This window comes from Colossoma macropomum, unplaced genomic scaffold, assembly GCF_904425465.1.
Source record: "Colossoma macropomum unplaced genomic scaffold, Colossoma_macropomum, whole genome shotgun sequence".
In the NCBI taxonomy this organism is placed as follows: Eukaryota; Metazoa; Chordata; class Actinopteri; order Characiformes; family Serrasalmidae; genus Colossoma; species Colossoma macropomum.
The window spans coordinates 32,195,146-32,206,770 of record NW_023494804.1 but is presented as its reverse complement, the minus strand read 5'-3'; the positions used below and the strand labels follow the sequence as shown (position 1 = coordinate 32,206,770).

The 11,625-nt window shown below is 38.2% G+C and overlaps 1 protein-coding gene across 1 annotated transcript; it reads left to right on the top strand.

The window, feature by feature from the left end:
* The first annotated feature begins 4,514 nt into the window (after window positions 1-4,514).
* On the top strand, window positions 4,515-10,732 carry LOC118824546 (UDP-glucuronosyltransferase 1A5-like). The gene is made up of 3 exons (XM_036594785.1): window positions 4,515-4,648; window positions 4,758-4,856; window positions 6,605-10,732. Exons 1-3 carry the CDS (start codon window positions 4,645-4,647, stop codon window positions 8,209-8,211), a joined length of 1,710 nt encoding a protein of 569 aa, XP_036450678.1. The 5' UTR covers window positions 4,515-4,644; the 3' UTR covers window positions 8,212-10,732.
* The last annotated feature ends 893 nt before the right edge of the window (window positions 10,733-11,625 follow it).

The window sequence follows — 11,625 nt, the reverse complement described above, 5'->3', positions numbered from 1 at the left end:
ATTACGGCATTAAAGACAATGATAATGTGAATCGATCATTTTGATCAATTCTCAAGGATACAATGAGTGAGTGGAACTCCGGCGCGTTCAGCATCTTTGCCGCCGCCAGTACATCAACCAAGACCCCAACCTGTTATGGCAGCCCCCCTACAGTTAGCCCACTTTATCCTCAAAATATTACGACTTTATTCTCGAAGTCTACTATTTTTATTTTTATTAACGGTGTCTCAAACGCATCATACTATCAAGCCTTCTATCTGTCTGTTTGCCTTTCGTGTATGACCACTGCCTTTTGTTTTTTGTTTTTCGACTTTGCCCTTTCAGTTTTGTTGTGCTTTCTGGTTTGACCTTATTTCTGATTTTGGACATTGCTTTTTGGACCCTCAGGGTTACTGTTTTCGTCTATTGGCTTTTGACCTTGGACAGGCTGACCTTGATTTTGGATCCACCCTTTGGTAACGAACCCATTTTACTGTACTGTGGTCTGCGAGTGTCTGAAATCTGTCCAAGCCTGACAGTTTTACTGCATTTGTGACAAAAATAATTCTCTCTCCACAGTTCTGTTTCAGGTACATATAGTCCCAATTTCTACACTGTATAAATGTTTATGCATCGGCAGAAAATACTGGATATTGGCATTGGTCCATGATCCCATTTTAGTGCATCCCTAATAAAAGTTGTAACTTGGAGCACAGAAGCAGTTCAGTACAGTAAGAGCAAAAACCTAGCCTCAATTAAATTTATAGTTTTGAATGCTATGTAGAGCGGAACAGTATGAAGGACATCTGGCCATTAGGGACACGGATGAGAACTGGATCATGACAACGCGAGGGGTCATACTCTTTTAAAGTAAGACTCTAGACGATCTGGTAATGTATGTAATATTATGTTATCTGAGAAGTTAATCTTGACATTCCCAAAAGTTTTTACGTTTACATTGATGGCATTTGGCAGACACTATTATTCAAACCGACTTACAATGTAATGATCTTATCTTGCTGATGTAGGTGAATGTAGTGTTCGGAGTCTAGCCAAAGGACTTTTACTTAAACAGCATGCTGTTGGGCTTTTAAAAATAAAATTTGGCATTCTAATATTCTTCGAATCCAGTGAGGGAAATGCACATTTGAATGTTCAACCTTATTTCCAAAAAAGTTGGGATGCTGTGCAAAATGTATATAAAACAAAATGCAATGATGTGCAAATCATTTAAACCCTATATTTCATAGAAAATAGTACAAAGACAACATATCAAATGTTGAAACCTGAGAAATTGTATTGTTTCTTGAAAAATATATGCCCGTTGAATTTGATGCCAACAACACTTTCCAAATCCACTTTCACTTTCCAAAGTTGGGACAGGGGAAACAAATGGCTGGTAAAGTTGTGTAATGCTAAAACACCTGGTGGATAGTTGGCAAGAGGTCAGTAACATGACTGGGTATAAAAAGCATCCCAGAGAGGCTGAGTCTATCAGAAGTAGAGATGAGGAGGGGTTCACCACTGTCTGAAAGACTGTGCAGACAAATAGTGCAACAATTCAAGAATAACATTTCTCAGCATTAAATAGCAAAGAACTATTTGCTTTTCATCATCTACAGTACATAACATTTAAAATATTCTGGAGAAATCTCTATGCTTTGGGCCCTCAGATGGCTCTGCATTAAAAACAGACATGATTCTGTAGAGGAAATCGCTGCATGGGCTCAAACACTTCTGAAAACCACTGTCTGTGAAAACAGTTCTTCGCTGTATCCACAAATGCAAGGTAAAACCACACAACGCGAAGAAGAAACCAGATATAAACAGGATCCAAAAATGCTGCCACCTTCTCTGGGCCCGAGCTCATTTTAAAATGGAAATCATGGACACTGTGTCTGGGCTAAAAACCTTCAGGCTTGTTATCAGTGCACAGTTCAAAAGCCAGTATTCATGACTGTATAGGGGGCATTAGTGCACATGGCATGGGTGATGTGCACATCTGTGAAGGCACCATTAAGGCTGAACCATATACATATAGACAACGTCTTTTTCAGGGAAGGCCTTGATTATTTTAGCAAGATAATGTCAAACCACATTCTGCATGTATTACAGCAGCCAGCAGCATTGCTCCATATTAAAAGAGTCTGGGCACTAAACTGGCCTGCCTGCAGTCCAGACTCGTCACCACTGAAAACATTTGGCGCATTATGAAATGAAAATTATGACAAAGGAGACCCCAAACTGTTGAGCAGCTGAAATCCTATTTCAAACAAGAACAGGAAAACATTTCTCTTTCAAAACTACAGCAGTGTCTCCTCAGTTCCCAAACACTTACAGAGTGTTATTAAAAGAAGAGGTGATGAAACACAGTGGTAAACAGGCCCCCGTCCCAACTTTTTTGGAATTCGTTGTTGGCATCAAATTCAAAATGGGAATATATGGCACTGGACAGGTTGTTTGAGTTTAACTTCAGTGTTGCAGTTCTTGAATACAATCTCAAGTCCTTAAACAAATTATCTCATTTATTATTTTTATTATTATTTTCATTATCTGTTGTCGTCGTCGTCGTCGTCGTCGTCGTCGTCGTCGTCGTTGTCTTAGCCTCAGTTAAGGAGGACTTGTAGATTGCAGCTATTGGTAACTGGCATTACAATCAAAACCTGCTCATGTTTTACCTTATACTATCAGTCTTAATACTGAAATTGAACTCATTCATTCAAAGACTAAATCATTTTTTAATATTTAAAATGAAATCTGGTGTCAGATAATGAGGAGATTTGCAGATCACTGCCCTCTTCATTCATTTTTTTTTTGTGAGTAATTTCATTTCCCAAGTGTTTCTGATGTCTGTAAAATCCACAGTAATACACTTTGCTTATCTGAACCACAGCAAATTTAACTTCAGAACCAGCTTGAAGCTGTACATAAATTCTGCCTCATCTCTATAACTGACACCTTAGAGACCACATCTAATGTCTGGTGAGAAAGGTGAGAGAGGCTAAGTTCAGTTTTTGGTGGAGTAATTGTGAGAACATTAGTGAGCTAACTAGCTCGCTAACCTGGTGTAATTAAAGTAGGTGAGCTTATTACCCTATGCATTCATTTGCCACCTATTGTCTTATTCTTTTACTGTCAGTGACTGTGTACCTACAAAGTGCACCTAGACTATACACTGATTAGCTATAACATTAAATCCACCTCCTTGTTTCTCCATTTTATCAGCTCCACTTACCATATAGGTGCACTTTGTAGTTCTACAGTTACAGACTGTAGTCCATCTGTTTCTCTGCATAATTTGTTACCCTGTTCTTCAATAATCAGGACCCCCACAGGACCACCACAGAGCAGGTATTATTCAGGTGGTGGGTCATTCTCAGCACTGCAGTGACACTGACGTGATAGTGGTGTGTTAGTGTGTGTGTGTGTTGCGCTGGTAGGAGTAGATCAGAGCACTTAATGCAAATGGGTGTGTGTGTGTATAAAACGGGATGCTTACATGCTTTTGTGGCCATATATGTTGCAATGTTTAATGTAGAAATCTGTTAAGGATATAGTAAGGGTATAATATATCCAATTAGAGAGAATATAAGGTATAATATATCTAAGAGTAATGTAATATATCCAATTAGAGAAAATATATCTAAGGGTATAATATATTAAATTATACCTTTTACCTTTGTATTTTCTATAATATATCGATGGGTAAAAAGATACTGTATCCAATTAGAGAGAATATAAAATTATAAACCCATTACAGAGAATCTGTTGGCAGCAATTAGTGATGTTCAACTAGCAATTCTTCATCTAGCTGGATTACATGGTGATGGATTTCAACAAAAACAACTGGGCTTTATCAAGCAGTGATTATTAAGCCACATTCATGTGTTCCTTTATGCTCTGTGCTTTCCTGAGAGGTTTATGCTCATAACAATCCTGATCTTGCTGTACTTTCAGTATTACTCAGCTGTAGTGACTGCATGCTCACCCAGAACGCCTCAGAGACACTTAATGGGACAAAAGTTAAACTTAAAGTTGACTAAATTAAAAAGTAATGAACGACACTTACGTTACCCAACTAGATATTTCTGCGGCCATGTGAAAAATAAGGTGGATAAAAAATGGGAGGTCGTAACATGGAAAAAAAATTCAATTTACCATCTTATGCCAAAGGCATCACTTTAAACAGCTGCAAAACCTGCTAATTAGTTTGTCAATAAATCACTTTTTTGTTTTCTATAATTTCAGTTACATATTGCTTTTCCCAAAAGACTTTCTCACCTCAGCATCTACAATGAAACATTTGCACTGAATGTTGTGAACTCAAATGACACTTTCCATGAAATGACCTGAATAACTGAAGCCGCTGTTGCTGCGATGTGATGTGTTCAGTCTGTGGAAATAACTTGATGTTTAGGTTCCTGTGAACTCTGTTCAGGTTCATTTGGACCCAGATACCCTTATTGTGTAATTCACACAATGGACCCTGGGCTAATATTGTGCTTGGTCTTGACCTGGGCTTGGTTTGTCTATGACTACATATTGCATCTAGAGGTCTTGACTAGAACAGACTAGAATTTAAACACCCCAGGAAATGAGAAGCAATCTCCGTTCTTATCATTTGTTCCAGACGAATCAGGTCCATTACTGATGTTCATCTTTTAAATGAGTGAGTGGATAAATTAATAGGATGAATGCTCATCATTTCAAACCATGACATTCATGTCCCATGCTTTGTATTTGCTTTGGTTAATTATTAATTTCATCTCTGATCGCAGTCAGAACAGTATGGCACATGTTGGAATTTGAGCTCACTTGTACAGTCGGCTTGCGCTCTTCAGTTTCATGCTCTTTTCATGCACTTCATACTACCCAAGGTAATTATAATAAATTTCTATTGTAGTTCATTCTTAATTTGCATACGTCAAAAATGTATGGGTAACGATAGGCTTGTTGATGTGTGCTAGAATAATTTGTGATAGAATAAGAAACAACCTGAAGTATCGCAGAGGATGTGCTTGGTGTTCTGTTTTCTGAAATATACATCAAATACCTGGACAATCTCAGAGTTCTATCATCATAACATTGTATATGAAATAATGCACCATCTAAAACGAATAGTGCCGGTCCTGAAATCTGATTAGCTGAGCCGTGTTCAAAGCCTCACGACACCTGAACTCTGTATTACTGCACCACGGCACCAAGGCTACGTTCACATTACCAGGTTGAAGTGGCACAAATCCGATTTTTTTGCCCTAATGTGACTCAGATCTGATGTTTTCAGAGCTGTGTGGACACGCAAATCTGATCTTTTCAAATCCAACCTGAGCCACTTTCATATGTGGTCCTAGATCCGATATGCATCCGATTCGTGGCCATGCGACCTTAATGTGACGCTCGGATCGGAAGTCATGTGCTTTTTTTCCACTGCGCGTGTGCAATCGTTCAGCGTTACCATGGCGGCAGCAGCACTGAACAGAAGCAGTGGAAAAGCAGCTCATCTCACCTAATCGTAGTTAATTATCTTCTCAGCGAAGCTCGTTCTGCTCGTTAGTTTGTGCTGATGACGCACGTGATTCATTCACGTGACGTTACTGAGTAGGATGTGCTCATGAGGGTCGTTTCAGGATGCCGGTTCGTTCACATTAATGACAGATTTGAATCACTTACCTAAACGAGTGTGAACCATCGTGTCAGAGATTGGATTTGAGCAAAAAATCACATTTGAGCAACGAGGCTTGTAATGTGAACATAGCTGAAAAACCCTCTGCTGTTAATGGATTGTTCTCTAACTCTAACGCTGATCGCACTGAGTGTACTGATGAAGTAAAAACTTGTTTTTGTTTAAAATGAGTGGCTGAAAACTTGTTTTCTTAACTAGAACTAGGCTGGTCAGCTAGCTAACAGGCTTAAAGATAGGGAACATGCTAAACAACTCCAACATGAATATCACAGGCTTGAATTAAAGCACTCACAATATGATTCACTGAAAAACGGCAATATAAAAGACTAAAGAATGCCACCTGAATGACTTACACGCTTCAGATGTTTTAGAAATTCTAGCTTCTGCTGTCAAATAGTGACTGCTTGTCGAGTGTGAATGTGGACGAATCCCAAAGTACCATTTTTAGCAATATTTTGCATTGTTGGGCTGCAGGAGTCAGTATTTAAACTCCTATGTAGTGCACTATGTAGGGAGCAGGGAGCCATTTGAGATTCAGCCCCTGCCTGAGAAATATGGGCGTCGTCAGACTGGCAGAAGACTCACGGTGGTAATTTGGTGACCAAAAAGTACTTATAAACTGAAAGTAATTGCATTAAACAGTGCTCTGTTCTCATATGTTCACTGTTATACAAAAAAAAAGTTTAAAAAAAATCAAGAAATGTCTGGTTTACGGTGATTGGCGTTGGAAGGTTGTTCTCCTCATTTAGCTGTCAGTGGTTGCTTAGCAATGATACCGTACTCTAAAGGAACTACAATAAGCCACTCAAGGCAGTGCATTACTGCAATTTTAAAAATGTTAATATCACAGTAACCCATGGCCTCACATGGCTTATTGCCTTATGTCTCATAAGTAGACAAATTCATAAATACTTAATACTAACCTGTGTGTTTCTTTTGAAGGTACAATGAACTCTGTTTTGCATAAGAGACAATCCTCCATTGTTGGACTATTTCTCTCTTTGTCTGTCTTCATCCTGAGCTGTGAGAGCGGCAAAGTTCTGGTTTATCCAGTGGACGGCAGTCATTGGGTCAACATGAAGGTGCTGATCGAGGCGCTGCACTCCAGGGGTCATAACATCACTGTGATCCGACCCAGTTCCAGCTTTTACCTAAAAGAAGACCCCTCACTGTTCACGTCTATCGTAGTGAATGATGGCATTGAAAATGTGGGTGGATTTTTTGAAGAGTTTTTAAGTTCCATGATAGACATCCAGAAAGGTGAGGCGTCTGTGCTGACCTTCTTGAAAACTCAGATGGACTTTTTCTACATGATCTCCCATGCACACTTTGTCACATGTAATACAATGAGTAAGATCATTGAGGATAAAGAGCTGATTAAGAGGCTTCAAGATGAACAATATGATCTTGTTCTGACTGATCCAGCCATGACAGCTGGGGTAGTTTTGGCCCGTTATTTGAAATTACCCCTTGTTTTAAATGCACGCTGGATCACCAGCGGTGAGGGTCACTTTGCCATTGCACCTTCGCCACTGTCCTACATACCTATAACAGGTACTTGCCTCTCAGACCAAATGACTTTCTTTCAAAGAGTTAAGAACAGCCTTTTCTATGCAATTGTTCTTTTCCAAGATAAATTTGTGGTGGGGCCACATTACAAAGCTCTATGTGATAAATACTTTGACGAGGACTGTGACATTGTCAGCTTCCTCCAGGAGGCTGATATTTGGCTCATGAGGCTCGACTTCGTGTTCGACTTCCCCAGACCCACCATGCCGAATGTTGTTTATATGGGTGGATTCCAGTGCAAGCCTTCAAAGCCCCTCCCTGAAGACTTGGAGGCTTTTGTGCAGAGTTCAGGAGAACATGGCTTCATCATCATGTCCTTGGGAACACTGATAGACAGTCTTCCAGCTGACACAGCAGATGAAATTGCTGCTGTGTTCGCAAAACTACCTCAGAAAGTCATCTGGAGGCATCTGGGACCAAAACCTTCCACTCTGGGAAACAACACTCTGCTGGTGAACTGGATGCCACAGAACGACCTCCTGGGACACTCCAAGATCAAGGCGTTTGTAGCCCATGGAGGAACCAATGGAGTCCAGGAGGCCATCTACCACGGAGTGCCTGTGCTCGGCATCCCTTTGATCTTCGATCAGTTTGATAACCTCGTCCGGATTCAAACAAGAGGAGCGGCAAAAATTCTCGAGTTGTCTCAACTGAATGGCCAAACTTTTGAACAGATGCTACTGAAAATTCTCAATGATGACTCTTATAGGACCAACATGCAGCGACTCTCCAGTCTACACAGAGACCAGCCTATGAAACCTCTAGACTCAGCTGTCTTCTGGATTGAGTATGTTATGAGGAATAAAGGAGCCCCTCACCTGCGCACAAAGGCCTATAGGATGCCTTGGTACTCCTACCATTCAGTGGACGTGATTCTGTTTCTGCTTAGTATAGCAGCAGTGCTGACATTCACCACAGTAGTATTCATTAGATGTGTCTGTCGTCGAGCGTGTGGTAAAAGAAAAGTGAAAAACGAGTGAATATGGTACTACCAGTAATGTTCTACACTCAAATTAAGCACAATCCTGGAGAACCGCAGGACAAAACTGCTATTTATGTAGTATAAAATAAGTCATACAATGTTAATCCTGGAGAAAAGTCACTGAAGTGTCACATTTGACACGATGCACTTTGACCTTTACTAAGATTTTGTGTTTTATGTTAACATCTACTCTGACCTATTACCTAAATCTTTGAAATGAATAATCAGTCAGGATTACCTAAGGAAAAACAATGTCCACTGCAGCTGTACAGTACACTGTTGTCATATATTCCACTATCACCTTCAGTAGATAGTAATAAAATGTCTAGTAAATTAAAGGTTTTACCACCACTCATCCTGTTTTTATGTTTATGACTTGTACTCAGATATGAAAACTGATTATTGATGTAACAGCAAACATGACTTTCTAGTGAAAAAACATTAGCATTAAGCTAAAAAAGCATCCAGAAAGCATCCAGAAAGCATCCAGGTGAACAGAATTATATTGTTTTCTGCCAGTGCTGAAATTTGGTTGTACATTCATTTTAATTTTTTATTTTTTGTATCGATGGGCCCAATAAATCTGTATGTTAATGCCAGTTTAATATTTTTTTCACTACCTTACACTTTAAAAAAAAAAGGGTTCCACAATAAGTTCTTTGGGTAATGTCATAGAATAATAGTTCCCAAACATTTTAGTCCAGTAGCCCCTCAGACCCCCCTCACTCTTTACATATACAGTGCTCACAAGTATTTTTTATTTATTTATTTTTTTTTTTTTGAATTAATTAATCTTTTAATATATTATGCAGGACTTTTATTTTGTACCACATTAACCTGTAGCTCTTTTCTTTTTTAACCCATTTTCTCTACTTATTCCTTGACAACTGCCTCACGCCTTCATCATATCTGATGGATTTTAAACAGTATCTCACCTCATAGCAACCCTTACTTTCATGTATTGTTGAAAACCTGCATAATTTCAATAGAATCCCACCAACAACTGGTTTGTAACTAGTTAAAACTATTATTTTCAGAGGATCTTAACACTATTCAGACAAAGCAATGACTATTGACATTTCACAGTCTGCAGGTAAAAAAGTCAGGAAATGAGCTCTATTAGTGATATTTTTCCTATGTTTGCATTTCTGAGTCTATTTCCTCACAGAACAGAAAAAAAATGTCCACATGTGGTCTAGAGGGACTCTTCATGCATGTCAGCTTATGTGTGAAACTGGCCAGGAAACAGGCCTGAACTGTTTATCTCAACTTTATTGTTATAAGCCCACCGCCTCAGTCAAACAGGAGTGGGCTTGTATTATTATGTGGTGTGTGGCTTTGCTGTCACATACTGCAGTTTTACTGTGAACAATGTTTGGAAAGAAAGAACCATCAGAGGTTACAAAGCTGGATTTATTGGCTGGTAATCAGACTTCACTCAATTTAAGAGACTCTCTGTTGAACAATGTTGCTGTTGATGAGTTCAGGATTTGTTGAAGCTGAACCAGTTTCAGAGCCTATACCCCTCAGGAATCCCTACAACTGGCTTTTGATACAGAAAGTGTCAGATAAGTGACTTACAAGGTTGTGCTGAGTTAACTGAACACTAAATTATTATTCTGCAAATTTACAGTGACTGGTAAATCTGTAATTAAAATGTACAGCACTGTAATTTCTTATCATAATTACACATTTCAAATGCAGTACTAAACTCTCCTTTTATAAAACTGCATATTACAGAAATCAGCAATATTCTCTTTTCTGAATGACACTTTTGCACACACATATTAAGAAATAAAATGAAAACTGCAGTTTCAAAATGACAGTAAAGTTGAATGTAAATACATTTTAAGAGTCAAAAATCCTAACAAAGGAATCACACATTATCTAAGCTGCTTAACAAAGGAATCAGTTGTTTCATTATAGTTTTTCAAATACAAAAAATAGCTATTCTTTCCAAAGTTAACAGAAAAAAAAAAATATATATAGTACAATCATGCTTTACAAGCCCCAAAAGTCAAGCTTTAAAAAACAGGAATCCTAAATCTGTGTTTTCTTTTCTAATTAGGTAAATTTCATCTTGCAGGCAAAGAGTAAACTTGTACTAAGTAACCCTTGTGTGGTGTTCAGGTCTGTGGGACCCATTTTCAATGTTTATCAAAAGAAAAAATGACGTGATTTATTAATATTTCAACCTCAGATTCTTGGCCTTTTGATCATTTTATGTGAAGAACATTTAAAATAACACATTTTCAGTGACTTCACACTGTTCACCCCCCACACATTTATATTACATGTGATGTTTGGGTTCACTGAACCCACGGGTAGTAAAATTGTGGACATATGCAACACACACAAAATAAAACTCCGCCCCTGTTGTATAGGCTGGCATCAACAGGCTATGTTCAATAAGGCTGACGTGTTGTGTGGTTGGCTGGTGTTTTTTAGACATAAATGTTTTCAATTTCTTATTAATTTTTCATTTAGATTTGTTCAAAATAAACATGTTTTTCCACCCATATGTTGATATTGCTTTTTCCTGTTAATGTTAATTAGTCCTGTTAATAAAGCCATCTTTAATTTTGTTCATACTGTGAGGTTAAAAGCATAAAACAGTCAGTACATAGCAATGTTTAATGTAGAAATCTGTTAGTACAGGTATAATGAGGATATAATATATTAAATTAGAGAGAATATAGAGTATAACCCACTACAGAGAATCTGTAAGCAGCAGGTGAAGTTCAATTAGCGATTCTTCATCTGGTTGGATTTTATGGTGACTAATTTCAGCAAACATGACTGAGTTTCTTTATCAAGCAGTGATTATTAAGCCACATTCATGTGTTCTTTTATGCTCTGCACTTTCCTGAGAAGTTTATACTCATAACACTCCTGATCCTGCTGTACTTTTGTTTTACTCAGCTGTAGTGAAAGCAGCAAACTACATGCTGTCCCAGAATCCCTCAGAGACATTTAATGGGACAGAAGTTGACTTAGTTAAAACAGTAATGAATGAAACTAATGTTACCAACCAGATATTTTGGCCCTGATTTTATAATACCATGGTCATGCAAATATATATAGTGCATAAAAAAGTGAGTTTTTGAAATTTGAGAAAATTAGATTTTTTTTCTTGCAATAAATCACATTTTTTGTTTTCTATCATTTCAATTACATTTTGTTTCTCCCAAAAAAACAGACTTTCCCACCTCAGTATCTACAATGAAACACTGCGACGAATGCTGTGAACTCAAATGTCACTCTTTCCATGAAATGACTCAGTCACTGGGTTGGAACATGAAGCCACTGTTGCTGTGATGTGTTCAGTCTATGTAAATCACTTAATTTGAAGTTCAGTGGCCATATTACAGAAAATTGACAAGTCTGAGATCATATCTTATCTGCTTTGTTG

Excerpts from the sequence above, each read along its gene's own strand:
- LOC118824546 (XM_036594785.1), top strand. Across the intron at positions 4,857-6,604 it reads TGCACTTCATACTACCCAAG|GTACAATGAACTCTGTTTTG; the intron begins GTAATTATAATA and ends TTTCTTTTGAAG.